This window comes from Rana temporaria, chromosome 7 (genome assembly GCF_905171775.1).
Source record: "Rana temporaria chromosome 7, aRanTem1.1, whole genome shotgun sequence".
In the NCBI taxonomy this organism is placed as follows: domain Eukaryota; kingdom Metazoa; phylum Chordata; class Amphibia; order Anura; family Ranidae; genus Rana; species Rana temporaria.
This window is the reverse complement of record NC_053495.1, coordinates 9,833,467-9,847,878: the sequence shown is the minus strand read 5'-3', so window position 1 is coordinate 9,847,878 and position 14,412 is coordinate 9,833,467. Positions and strand designations below refer to the sequence as shown.

The 14,412-nt window shown below is 48.7% G+C and overlaps 1 protein-coding gene and 1 pseudogene across 1 annotated transcript in view; one reads left to right on the top strand and one right to left on the bottom strand.

Annotated features, from left to right (window-relative positions):
- Positions 1-14,412, bottom strand: part of LOC120945026 — a 258,633-nt pseudogene that overhangs the window by 92,557 nt on the left and 151,664 nt on the right.
- The window catches only part of PLXND1 (plexin D1), a gene marked incomplete at its 3' end in the record, with an annotated part of 162,776 nt that overhangs the window by 52,934 nt on the left and 95,430 nt on the right, over positions 1-14,412 (top strand). The window contains 4 exon segments of the mRNA XM_040358856.1: positions 3,072-3,248; positions 8,861-8,992; positions 10,831-10,931; positions 13,589-13,718. Of these exon segments, the coding sequence (XP_040214790.1) occupies positions 3,072-3,248; positions 8,861-8,992; positions 10,831-10,931; positions 13,589-13,718 (540 nt within the window).

Here is a 14,412-nt window from a genome sequence, read left to right as displayed (position 1 = left end):
TTCTTTTCACTGAACACCAATCAGATTCAACCTTTCCGAGGGAAATGAATAGAACCTGGCAAACTGGGGCTCACATTGCCAAATCAGTGGAATGGGGCAAACTGGGGCTCACATTGCCAAATCAGTGGAATGGGGCAAACTGGGGCTCACATTGCCAAATCAGTGGAATGGGGCAAGCTGGGGCTTACATTGCCAAATCAATAGAAAGGGTGGACTGGGGCTCACGTTGCTGAATCAATGAACTGAGGCTCATATTGCAAAATCTGTAGAACAGGGAAAACTGAGGATCACAATAGAAAGGGTGGACTGGGGCTCACATTGCCGGATAAATAGAATGTGTCAAACTGGGGCTCACATTGCCGGATAAATAGAATGTGTCAAACTGGGGCTCACATTGCCGGATCAATGGAATGGGTCAAACTGGGGCTCACATTGCCAAATCAATGGAATGGGGCAAACTGGGGTTCACGTTGCTGAATAAATGGAACTGGGTGAACTGGAGCTCATATTGCCAAATAAGTAGAATAGGGCAAACTGGGGCTCACATTGCAAAATCAATGGAATGGGGCAAACTGGGGCTCACATTGCCAGATCAATAGAAAGGGGGGTGGACTGGGGCTCACGTTGCTGAATCAATGGAACCCAGTGAACTAAGGGCTCATATTGTCAAATCAGTAGGACAGGGCAAACTGGGGCTCACATTGCCAAATCAATATATTGGGATAAACTGGGGCTCACATTGCCAAACCAATGGAATGGGGCCAACTGGGGCTCACATTGCCAAACCAATGGAATGGGGCCAACTGGGGCTCACATTGCCAAACCAATGGAATGGGGCCAACTGGGGCTCACATTGCCAAACCAATGGAATGGGGCCAACAGGGGCTCACATTGCCAAACCAATGGAATGGGGCCAACTGGGGCTCACATTGCCCAATCAATGACATGGGGGGGACTGAGGCACTCCCTCCAGCAATGCTTGGATTAAAAAACGGAATCTCTGAGCAGGTAGAATCTGTTCCCGTATTTATCACTGGATTTTATTTCCAATTTTAGCTGAAAAGTTCTACTTCCCCAAATCAGCATTGTACTTCTAGTCTATGATTCTGAAGACCAGCTGAACAGAGTTTCACTCCTGCGCGGCAGTAAAGAATGGTTCACATTTATGGATTCCCGCCGTGTATCTGTATTTCGGGGGGGGGTCGGCTATAAAAATCACGAATTAAAGTAAATATTTTTATGTGAAAAGCGCGTTTATTGTCTACCCAGCGGAGAATTCGCAGCACGCAGGACATGCGGTTCTTGTATTGTGTGTGACATCGTACAGCAGGGGGGGGGGGGGCGCTCCTCTGCCCAAAACTATTTTTATATAAAGTTTTTGCGTCCCAGCTGAAGGGGGAGGGGTGTTTGCAGCGGATGGGTGGTGGTGGTGGGGGGGGGGGGGGGGGTTGCATTGGCCTTGATCCAAGTCAGATTTTTCACCAATTATCCCAGTGACTCCAGACAGAAACAATTAGCACGCGGCGGTTCAAACTCCAAGGCAAGAGCTTTAAAGGGACATTAACATTCGCTTTTTCCTTATTTTATGTGTTACATTAAAATAATTAATTGAATAAACGTAACAAAGTAACAGATGGTGACACAGGGTTTTGTTTACGTGAGCAAATGGGGCAACCGCCAGGTTAGAGGGGCCCATCACCAGACTCACTAACAGCCGTGTATTCTGGGGGCATTGCCCGCTGTGCCCTGTATAGATCCCTCGGGGCAGATTCAGAAAGAGATACGACGGCGTATCTCCTGATACGCCGTCGTATCTCTGAGTTCCGCCGGTCGGATCTATGCGGCTGATTCATAGAATCAGGTTACGCATAGATCTCCCTAAGATCCGACAGGCGTAAGTGACTTACACCGTCGGATCTTAGGCTGCAATCTCACGCTGGCCGCTAGGTGGCGCTTCCGTTTGTATACGCGAGGAATATGCAAATGAGGAGTTACGCCGATTCAGAAAACGAACGACCGCCCGGCGCTTTTTTTTTTAACGCCGTTTGCGTTCGGCTTTTTCCGGCGTATAGTTACCCCTGCTATATGCGGCTTATCCTATGTTAAGTATGGCCGTCGTTCCCGGGTCGCATTTTGAATTTTTTATGTCGTTTGCGTAAGTCGTTCGCGAATACGGATGGACGTCATTTACGTTCACGTCGAAACCAATGACGTCCTAGCGAGGTCATTTAGAGCAATGCAAGCTGGGAAATTTAGCAGACGGCGCATGCGCAGTTCGTTCGGCGCGGGGACGCGCCTGATTGAAATTTTACACGCCCCCTAGCCGCGGAATTTGAATTCCGCCGGGGGATTTACGATAGGCCGCCGCAACTTTACAGGCAAGTGCTTTCTGAATAAAGCACTTGCCTCAAAAACTTGCGGCGGCGGATCGTAAATCAGATCTAAAGATCCGCTAACCTATCTGAATCTGGCCCACTGAGTCCCTCCCCCTCACTTCCTGCCCACTGGTCATTGTCACTGTGACAAAAAGTTTGAAGAATTCTAAAATGTGTGATCAGAACAACAAGGAAGGGTAAAAAAAAAAAACACATGGATGGTGTGTCATTTCTTTATTAGCTTCCCAACCTGTATATGATAAAGTGCTAGCTCCGGTGGTTTGGTGTTATCTGCAGGGCCGGATTCCAGGTAAGGCCACCAAGGCCAGGCCTCGGGGCGGCAGTGGGTGCAGGGGCGGCGCTGCAGCAACAGGGGGCAGGGATGGACTGGCCATCGGGACTTTCCCGGTGGGCTGGCCTTGGGGCGGCATAGGGAGTAAATCCGGGCCTGGTTATCTGAATGTAGTCACAGGCGGAGTGCCCCTTTAATGGTGTCAGATGTTGCTCCGCCGACTCTCCCCTGGGTCCAGCCATCACGTTTTTCGGGGGGGAAAGTGGCAGCGGTAGATTTGGCTCCATTCAATGGAGGGAGATGAGGATGTCAGGGTTGTAAGAAAGGACATGTTGTGTGGGTTGAACGCCCCTGGGCTCTGTGACCGCATTCCCTCCGCTCACACTGCTCTTCATTCTTCTCAGCTGCAGGAAGAACAGTTGGATTGTGGGGCCGCGCATCTCCAGCACCCGCTCACCATCAATCGGCCTCTGTCTGCCACCCCGCTCTTCAAGGCTCCCGGACTGACCTCGGTGGCGGTGGCCAACGTTAGCGGCTACACGGTGGCCTTCCTCGGCACGGCAGGTGGACAGCTTCTCAAGGTAACATGAATTCATTTGAAGATGATGTGAAATTAAGTTAAATTTGTTTTCCTTCCAAATGTTTGATAAAGTGGAGAGCAGCGGCCAAATGCAAAGTGCGCAAATGCTGCCTGATGTGGGTTACTGGACATGGCAGCGCTGGCTCATTGGACGGTGGAGACCATTACTGGGAAGACATTGGGCAATCAGTGGTGAGTAGGGACGAGCTTCGTTGTTCGATCGTTTGTCGAATTACGAACGTTTTGGGCCGTTCGCGCCAAATTCGAGTTACGTTTCACAGCCCATAATTCACTGCGGCATCGCAGTGCATTGCTGGCTGATGATTGGCCAAGCATGCACTATGACCCGCATGCTTGGCCAATCACAGCTTGCAAAAAACGGAGAGCCATAATTGGCCAAAGCCAAAGAGTAAGGTAAGTGCATTTTACAGGGCACAGAGGCGACAAAGGGCACAGTGGCATCAATGGGCACAGTGGTGACAAAGGGCGCAGTGGTGACAAAGGGCACAGTGGCATCAATGGGCACAGTGGCGACAAAGGGCACAGTGGCAACAATTAAAGGGCACAGTGACATGCACAGTGGCAACAAAGGGCACAGTGGTGACAATTAAAGGGCACAGTGGCGACAATTGGCACAGTGGCGACAATTGAGGGGCACAGTGGCTGCGTTTGATGGCATGGCACAGTGGATGCGTTTGATGGCATGGCACAGTGACTGCATTTGATGGCATGGCACAGTGGTGCGAATTGATGGCATAGTGACTGCATTTGATGGCATGGCACAGTGGTGCAAATTGATGGCATAGTGACTGCATTTGATGGCATGGCACAGTGGTGCGAATTGATGGCATAGTGACTGCATTTGATGGCATGGCACAGTGGTGACAATTGATGGCACAGTGGCTGCGTTTGATGGCATGGCACAGTGGTGACAATTGATGGCATAGTGGCTGTGTTTGATGACATGGCACAGTGGCTGCGTTTAATGGCATGGCACAGTGACTGCATTTGATGGCATGGCATAGTGACTGCATTTGATGGCATGGCACAGTGGCTGCATTTGATGAAATGGCACAGTGGCTGCGTTTGATGGCATGGCACAGTGACTGCATTTGATGGCATGGCACAGTGGTGATAATTGATGGCACAGTGGCTGCGTTTGATAGGCACAGTGAGGCTGCAATTTTTTTCTTCTTTTTCGTTTGCGCATTCCCCCCCCCCCCCAAAAAAAAATTTGAGCACCAGCCGCCACTGCTAGCAGGCTTTAATTGCTAGTAGATTTCCAATGCTATCCAAAGATCATAAAAAAAAAAGTGTCTGTCTCCTTTAAATCCAGTCTTGGGAGGTGAAGGTGGCACTTGGGATGGAAGAATCTGCAGAATTGTTTTTTTTTTTAGCGGCCTCACCTTTACCTTGTGAATATGTAACGCACACCCACGGCTCTAGGTTGTGTATCTTGCAGCGCACGTAGTTGTCAGCGCTTCGTACTTTTCCTGCGAAGACAAACACGCTGCCATCTAAATAAAGCCGCACTGTCAGCACAGCACCTTTTCTTGTCATTTCGGTGTCAGCGAAAGTGAATAACATTCAGGAAACAAACGCACATCCCCTCCGAGACGCTTCTCAGCCGCAATTATTTGTAGATTGACATAATAAAGAGAGACAATCCTTGTAGATGATCTCCCTAGCAATAAAAACCCACCAGAGGATCTAACCCGGGCCGGCCTCGATCTAGAACTAAGAGATTGTTTAGCCACTTCCCGCCCGGTCAATGGACAATTGACGTCCTGCAGGATTTCATGATTTCATGCCAGCGCGCGGCGATCGGTGATGCAGGGTATCAGTCTGACACCCTGCATCTCCGATCTCGTGTCCAATCACGGCTGATCACGATGTAAACAGGAAGAGCCGTTGATGGCTCTTCCTCACTCGCGTCTGACAGACGCGAGTAAAGGAGAGCCGATCGGCGGCTCTCCTGACAGGGGGGGTTCGCGCTGATTGTTTATCTGCGCAGCCCCCCCTCGGATGCCAACACTGTACCACCAGGGAGTAATGGTGGCGATCAGCGATTTTTATTGTGACTGCGACATTGTGGCGGACACATCAGACACCTTTGGCGCTATTTTGGGACCATTGTCACATTTATACAGCGATCAGTGCAATAAAAATGCACTGATTACCATGTAAATGTGACCGGCAGGGAAGGGGTTAACCAGTAGGGGGCGCTGAAGGGGTTAAGTGTGTCCTAGGGAGTGATTCTAACGGTGTGGGGGGGGGGCTACGTGTGACACGTCACTGATCACTGCTCCCGATTACAGGGAGCTGTGATCAGTGTCCCGTCACTAGGCAGAACGGGGGAAATGCCTTGCTTACATCAGCATTTCCCCTGCTCTTCCTCTCCGTGAGACGATTGGCGGACATCGAGTCCGCAGGACCCGCGGTCACACTCAAGGAGCTTGCGGCGGGCTTGCGTGCGTGCCCGCAACGCCGCTTCTTAAAGGGGACGTATATATACGTCCAGGGCCGGACTTACCATTGGCCTTGACTGGGCTCAAGCCCAGGGGCCCCACCCAATAGGGGGCCCCCTTTAAAAAAAAAAAAAACCCCTTTTTTTTATTTATTTTTTGTAAAAAAATGTTTTTTTTATATATTTTTTTATTTTTATATATATATATATATATAATATATGTATATATATATATATGTATATATATATATATATATATATATATATATATATATATATATATATATATATATATATATATTTTATTATTATTATTATTAAAGGGCCCAGGGGTCTCCAGGGCCCCCGGATGGCAACCCACCTTTTTAATTTTTTTCTAAAAAAAATTACATTTTTTTTTATATATATATATATATTTTTTTATTAAAGGGCTCAGAGGTCCCCAGGGCCCCATGTGGCAACCCCCCCTTTTTTATTTTTTTTATAAATGTTTATTTTTTTATTTTTGTTTATTTTTTTATTTTTTATTAAAAGGCCCAGAGGTTCCCAGGGGCCCAGAGGTCCCCAGAGCCCCCGGGTTTGGCAACCTCCCTTTTTTTATGTAATTTTTATAAATGTTTTTTTTATTATTATTAAAGGGCCCAGAGGTTTATTTTTTCTTTTTATTAAAAGGCCCAGAGGTCCCCAGGGCCCCGGATGGCTACATATATTTATATATATATTTGTTTTCTTCTTTATTTCTTCTTTTTTTTGTAAAGGCCCCCCCCGCTTCTCAATTTGCGGCAGCCCCCACGCTTCTCAATTTCAGGCGGCAGCACCCCCACCCCCCCCTAGGTTCTCTGCTTCAGGGGGCCCATGCCTTAAGCTGTGCAAGGGGCCCCAAAATTCCTGATGGCGGCCCTGCGCATACCTCCCAACACGCACGGATTCTGTGGGACTTTCCCGCACAGACAGCTTCTTCCCGCAGTTCCGCAAAAGGGTTAATTTTCCCGCACTGCAAGAGGAGGCAGCACGGAAGCAGGAGGAACCGGAGTGGTGTGTGGAGGACTGTGGCTGCTGAAGGGAAGAAAGCCGACAGCCGGGCTAATGACAGTCTGTGGCCCCGGCTGTTGGCACATGTGAGAGGCACTCCCCCCCTCAACAACTGCAAAATCCCCCCCCCGCTCAACAACTTTAATGCGCTCCCCCCCCCCTCAACAACTTCAATTCGCCCCCCCCCGCTCAACAACTTCGATCCCCCCCAATTCTCGGCTCCAGGGGGCCCCTTCAACACTCAAGCCCAGGGGCCCCCACCACCCTAAGTCCTGCCCTGTATACGTCCATGTGCCCAGGCGTGCCATTCTGCCGACCGTATATAGTCGTGCAGCGGTCGCCAAGTGGTTAAGGGTCCCCCCATCCCCCCCCCCCGTCTATACTTTTCCTTCACGATACGGAAACTTCTTCGCCATCCGCGTCAGGCGACTTGCCATCAAACTTTTTCTCTCTGCACCTGAAGCCGCGTTCCCTCCTATCGGTGCCGATCGCTCCCTAAGCTCCCGGGTTACTAATCCAATCCGGAGACGACGGGCCGCTTCGAGAGGACCTCCGACCTCCGGCTAATGGCGTGTAATTGAGCTGTGCGTTCCCGGGAGAGCCGGTGATAATGTGTTAACGCGTGGAATAAAATATCCCCTCCCCCCCCCACGTATCTAATCCCCTCAATGGGGTGGTGGGGGGTCGAGTCTGACAATTGCCTATCGGAGATCTCAGACACGGCGTATTTAATCTCGCACCTCGCTCCCCAGCGTTGTGCCGCCGCTCTGTTTTCTACCATTCGGCGTAATCATCAGACACATGCAAATAGAAGACGGTAATTGAGGAGGCTCACAGCGGCGGCAGAAAACGGTTCTCGCCAAGGGGGGTCCCCTGCGCTCGGTGTTCCTCAGCGGCACGGAGGAAGGAATGAGCGGTCCGGGGTTATGGGCTGGGGGGTAATTAATGAGGGAGAAGAAGAAGAGGAGGAGGAGGGGTAGTTTAACACTTTCACTTCTGTGAAGTCGCAGATAATGCGCGGATTATGTGGCACTTAGAGCTTACATGTGCCAATGTGCAACTTTGGTTGGTCGTTGCCAGTGGCGGCTGGTGCTCAAATTTTTTTTGGGGGGTGCAAACAAACTGGAAAAAAAACATCAAATGCAGCCACTGTGCCCAGCAAACACAGCTACTGTAACCCTCAATTGTTGCCAGTGTGCCCCATTAATTTCCGCCAGTGTGCTGCCAGATTTGCCCCATCAAATGCCACCAGTGTGATGCCAGTTTGCCCCATCAATTGTCACCTGTGTGCCAGTGTGCCCATCATTTGCCGCTTGTGTGATGCCAGTGTGCCCATCAATTGCTGCCAGTGTGATGCCAGTTTGCCCCATCAATTGTCGCCAGTGTGATGCCAGTTTGCCCCATTAAATACCGCCAGTGTGCCCCATCAATTGCCGCCAGTGTGCCCATTAATTGCCACCAGTGTGCTGCCAGTGTGCCCATAAATTGCTGCCAGTGTGATGCCAGTTTTCCCCATCAATTGCCGCCAGTGTGATGCCAGTTTGCCCCATCAATTGTCACCTGTGTGCCAGTGTGCCCATCAATTGCCGCCTGTGTGATGCCAGTGTGCCCATCAATTGCTGCCAGTGTGATGCCAGTTTGCCCCATCAATTGTCGCCAGTGTGATGTCAGTTTGCCCCATTAAATGGCGCCAGTGTGCTGCCAGTGTGCCCCATCAATTTCCGCCAGTGTGCTGCCAGTTTGCCCCATCAAATGCCACCAGTATGCCCATCAATTGCCGCCAGTGTGATGCCAGTGTGCCCATCAATTGCCGCCAGTGTGCTGCCAGTTTGCCCCATCAAATGCCACCAGTGTGCCCATCAATTGCCGCCAGTGTGATGCCAGTGTGCCCATCAATTGCCGCCAGTGTGCCCATCAATTTCCGCCAGTGTGATGCCAGATTTGCTCCATCTAATGCCTCCATTGAGTCTGAAAAACTGCAGGCTCAGAAATGTGTTGTCTCCTTCCTCCTGCCTTCTATAGGTGACACCAATCCGGGATAATCGAGACCCCCGGACCTCCCAGACCGGAAGAGAAACGTCTTTTCAGCCTCTCTCTCTCTCTTGTCCTCACAGATCACTCTGGACGATGACATGAAAATCGTGAGCCGCCAGTCCCTTCTGATAGCGCGAGGGGAGCCGATCCACCACATCATGCGATTCCACCCCGTGACTCCCACCCACCTCTACGTCATGACCACCCATCAGGTATGTGATCCGCAGTCAGGGCACGGTGCTCCTGGCCCCCTGCTGCTACCCCCTTCCCCCCTACCCCCAAAGTAGCGATGTTTATAAACATTGTTCAGACAGGAGATAGAGAAATACAAAGTAACATTGTTTATAAACATTGATCAGTCAGAAGATAGGTAGATACAATTTAACAGTGTTTATAAACACTGATTAGACAGGAGATAGATACAAAGTAATATCATTTATAAACATTGTTAAATAAATATATAAATATTGACAGGATATAGAGAGAGATACAAAATAACATTGTTTATAAACATTCTTCAGATGGGAGCTAGATACAAAGTAAAATCATTTATAAACATTGTTCAGACAGGAGATAGAGAGAGATACAAAGTAACATTGTTTATAAACATTGGCCCAGATTCAGTAAGCAATTGCGCCTGTGTAACCATAGTTACGCAGCGCAATTGCTGACTTGCGCCGGCGTAACGAGTTCTCCTGATTCAGAGAACTCGTTACGCCGACTGCAGCCTAAAATCTGCGTGGCATAAGGCTCTTATGCCACGCAGATTTTAGGCTGCATTCTTGCATTGACCGCTAGGGGGCGCTCCCATTGTGGTCAGCGTATAGTATGCAAATTGCATACTTACGCCGATTCACAATGTTGCGCGGGCCCTGCGTACGCAAGTTACGGAGTTTCCGTACGGCGTCTTTAGCGTAAGGCTGCCCCTTCTAATAGTAGGGGCAGCCAATGCTAAAGTATACCCTCCGTTCCCGCGTCGTGAAATTTGAATTTCATGCCGTTTGCGTAAGTGATTCGTGAATGGCGCTGGACGCCATTCACGTTCACTCTGAAGCAAATGACGTCCTTGCGACGTCATTTACCACAATGCACGTCGGGAAAGTTTCCCGACGGAGCATGCGCACTACGTTCGGCGCGGGAACGCGCCTAATTTAAATGATCCACGCCCCCTACGGGATCATTTAAATTACGCGCCCTTACGCCAGGCAGTTTTTCGGAGCGCACACGCAATTTACGTAGCTACTGCTCCGTGAATCGAGGGCAGCGCAAAATATTTGCGTGGGCGCAGAGCAAAATCGTTGCCCTGTGCCTCCGCAAATAAAGCGCAAGTCGTACCTGAATCCGGGCCATTGTTCAGACAGGAGATAGAGAGATACAAAGTAACCTTGTTTATAAAAATGGTTCAAATGGGAGATAGATACAAAATAACATTGTTAAATAAATATATAAATCTAAATATTGACAGGATATAGAGAGTGATACAAAATAACATTCTTTATAAACATTCTTCAGATGGGAGCTAGATGCAAAGTAAAATCATTTATAAACATTGTTCAGACAGGAGATAGAGAGAAATGCAAAATAACATTGTTTATAAACATTGTTCAGATGGAAAAAAATCTTCAGATAGGAATAATCAATCTATAATTGACACCCCATTGAGTGAATATGCCACACACTGGGAAGTCGATTTCAATCAATCGTTAGGATACGATTGTAACTTCGATCATAGCAGAAATGTCTCTGCTCCATAGAGGGGTGTACAGGGGGGAGAGGTGCAGTAATAATGGATTAGGGGGGGTTTCTGGGAAAGTGCTTGTTTTGGCAGAACCCGGCATGGCTGCTCAGTGATTGGTCGGTGACGGCGGAGCGCACACACCTGGACGGTCTGGCCCACCACTTCTCGAATGAAGTATCCCCCGAGGTGGGATGGGGACCGATCTTCTGATTGGCCGGGTGGTGCACAAGGCTGACAGTCTCTGGTGTATGTGGGAAGTATTGATATTCCGGCCCGTGTATTGATCACACTTCCTTCCTGATTTATTTCCAGATGGCGAAGGTCAAAGTGGCCGATTGCAACAAGTTCCAAACCTGCGCAGAGTGTCTGGAGGCAGCCGATGCCTATTGTGGTTGGTGCACCATGGAAGCCAGGTAAGTGGCCCTCCAGCTTAAAGCTCACATTTAATCTGCTTATATTTTGCCTTCCATGTCCTTCCATGTCCTTCCTTGTCCTTCCATGTCCTTCCATGTCCTTCCTTATCCTTCCATGTCCTTCCATGGCCTTCCTTATCCTTCCATGTCCTTCCATGTCTTTCCATGTCCTTCCATGTCTTTCCATGTCCTTCCTTGTCCTTTCTTGTCTTTCCAGGTCCTTCCATGTCTTTCCATGCTCTTCCTTGTCCTTCCATGTCTTTCCATGTCCTTCCATGTCTTTCCATGTGTTTCCATGTCCTTCCATGTCCTTCCCAGGGCCGTCTTAATAGCATCATGGGCCCCTGGGCAAAGTAATGCTCTGGGGCCCCTACAATGATGACAGTGCAGGTAAACAGACATCAAGTAGGCAGGAGGCAGACTGCCTCCCCGGTGTATCTATCACTCTCAGTGCCACCATGGGGGCCCCCAATTTTGGGGAAGCGTGGGCTCAAGGACCAGCTGCTTTGGGGGAAAAATAGGGCCCCCCATGCAGCTGGGGCCCCTGGGTAGTGCCCTCTCATTAAGACAGCCCTGGTCCTTCCATGTCTTTCCATGTCCTCTCTTCCATCAAAATGCTGGTGACATTTTTAAATAAAGTTGTTCTATTTTTAATGACATACCTTATTTTAACCCCAGTGATGTCATCGCTGGGTCCCTGCTGCTTCTCTATGCAATGTAGACAGATCATGGCTGGTTGGAGGGGCCCACATACCCATGTGGGCCCCTCCCCTCCAAATTTGCCCCAGACACTAAGTGGTAACTGCTAACCTTGGGCACTGAAGGTAAGTAATCCGCATGGTGACAACCATAGGATGTTTAGTGCTGCATAGTAACTTTTTGTGAACACAGAACCAACATAGCGCCCCCTTGTGTCACTTGTGTCCCGCGCGTGGAATCGCTCCTTTCTCGGTGACAGATTTCCTGCGCTGTAAGTGCTATATCATTACCAATATCCTGTCCTCTATATCTTCCCATTATTCATCGCGTCGTTATCATTCCTCGCCGATTACCGCCAAGTTCCGCTCGCTTTGTCACCTGTCATAAATCGCGCTCGCCCGTTAGCGGCAAACATACTAATTCGCATTTTTTTTAGCCGGCGATGACAATATAACTTTGTATCCATCGAATGTGCTCATTAATGGCCCGAATATCAATCACGGCGGGAGTGACAAGCTCGCCGCAGTTCTTCCGTCTGATTAATTAGGAGGCGGATTAATGTATGCGGCGAGCCGCGGCGCGAGTTTCGGATGTTGTCACTGAGTCGTGAAGGTCAGCGGAAAGCCGCGGCGGTACTGATACGCGGATAATTGCTTATCGCTATTCCAGATCAGGACAAATCAGCCTCATTAATCTCACATCGGATCGCGGACATTCACACGGGAGAGAAGCGCGGGGATTCGCGTTGTCAGTTAAATATTCACAAAAAAAAAAATGGATTAAAGCTAAACTTTGGGCTAGATTCAGGAAGCTTTTACGGCGGCGTATCTCCAGATACGCCGCCGTAATTTCAAATCTGCGCCGGCGTATCGTTACGCCGATTCTCAAAGGCAGATACGCTTAAAAAATAGGCTTCCTCCTAGAATATGCAAATTACCTAGATACGCCGATTCACAAACGTACGTACGCCCGGCGCAATTTATTTACGTAGTTTACGTTAGGCTTTTTCGGCGTAAGGTTGTTCCTGCTATTAGTAGGGGCAGCCAATGTTAAGTATGGACGTCGTTCCCGCTTCGAAATTTGCATTTTTTACGTCGTTTGCGTAAGTCGTTCGCGAATAGGGCTGGACGTAATTTACGTTCACATCGAAACCAATACGTCGTTGCGGCGTACTCGGGAGCAATGCACACTGGGATATGTACACGGACGGTGCATGCATGCATCCGTACAAAACGTCAATCACGTCAGGTCATCATATATTTACATAAAACACGCCCCCTCTTCCACATTTGAATTACGCGCGCTTACGCCGGCCCCATTTACGCTACGCCGCCGCAACTTACGGAGCAAGTGCTTTGTGAATACTGCACTTGCTCCTGTAAGTTGCGTCGGCGTAGCGTAAATACAATACGCTGCGCCGCCGTAACTATGCGCGCCCCTACCTGAATCTAGCCCTTTGAGTACAGAAACTTTCTTTGTAATATATTCCTCTATAGCCACAAAGGATATAAATATATTTTGTGCGCACCAAATTCCTCTTCAAACCCCAGATATTACCTTGAAAAGTAGCAGTGACATCATCACTGTGCTGTACAACAGAGCTGTGGGAGGGGCCCAGGAGACCCCACCCACTACAGGCTTCCTGCAAAAAACTACAGGAGGGGGCGGAGACAAGACCAGTCCCCCTTCGCAAGGAGAGAGAGCAGAGCTGTGGGAGGAGCCCAGCAGACTCCACCCACTACAAGTAGAGAACTACAGGAGGGGGCGGAGACAAGACCAGTGACCCTGCACAAGGAGAGAGAGCAGCAGTGAGCGGTCTTTATTACAGGAAGTCTCACCCTCACCAGTGCCCATCAATGCAGACTCACCAGTGCCCATCATATTTGATGTCCGTCCCTCATAGGAGTTCAGGACCTTTTGTATCTCTTTAGTCACATTTGTTTTCTTTCTTATCTCAGGTGCTCCATGCAACAAGAATGCTCTAATTCTGAAGAGGGGGCGTTCTGGACCAATCCGAGGGGAGGGGTGCCGCAGTGTCCGGCGGTCGGAATTATCCCGGATAAAATCGACTTCGCCTCCGAGACTCAGGTGAGAGCTGTGTGGGGGGGATGGGGGCGACTCCTCTGTGGTGTGCAGATCAGTAAAGTGCAGAGCATAAGGAAAATAATGAGGTTTCATTTATATAGAGCTCCTTCTTGTGGAATGTTTTTACCACCTGTTGGAATTTTTGGGGAAACCTGTTAGAATGTTTTTGGTAAATGATGATCTTTCTGGTGGAATGTTTTTGGAATCTTTAGCTCCTCCTATTGGAATATTTCTAGGGATCTATAGATCTTTCTGATGGAATATTTCTTGGGATCTATAGATTTTCCTATCGAAATGTTATTGGTATCTATAGATCTTCTTGTCGGAATGATTTTGGATCTATAGATCACCCCAGTGAAATGCTTTTGGGATTTATAGATCTTCCTAGTGGAATGTTTTTGAGATCTTTAGATTTTTCTGATGTAATGTTTTTGGTATCTGATGATCTTTCTAGTGCAATGTTTTGGTATCTATTGATCTTCCTATTAGAATATTTTGGGGATCTATAGATCTTCTTGTGGAATTGTTTTTAGGGTCTGTAGATCTTTCTAGTGGAATGTTTTTAGGGTGTGTAGATCTTTCTATTGGAATGTTTTTGGGATCTATGGATCATCCAAACAGAATGTTTTGGAATCTATAACTGTTCCTATTGGAATGTTTTGAGATCTATAGATCTTTCTAGTGGAATGTTTTTAGG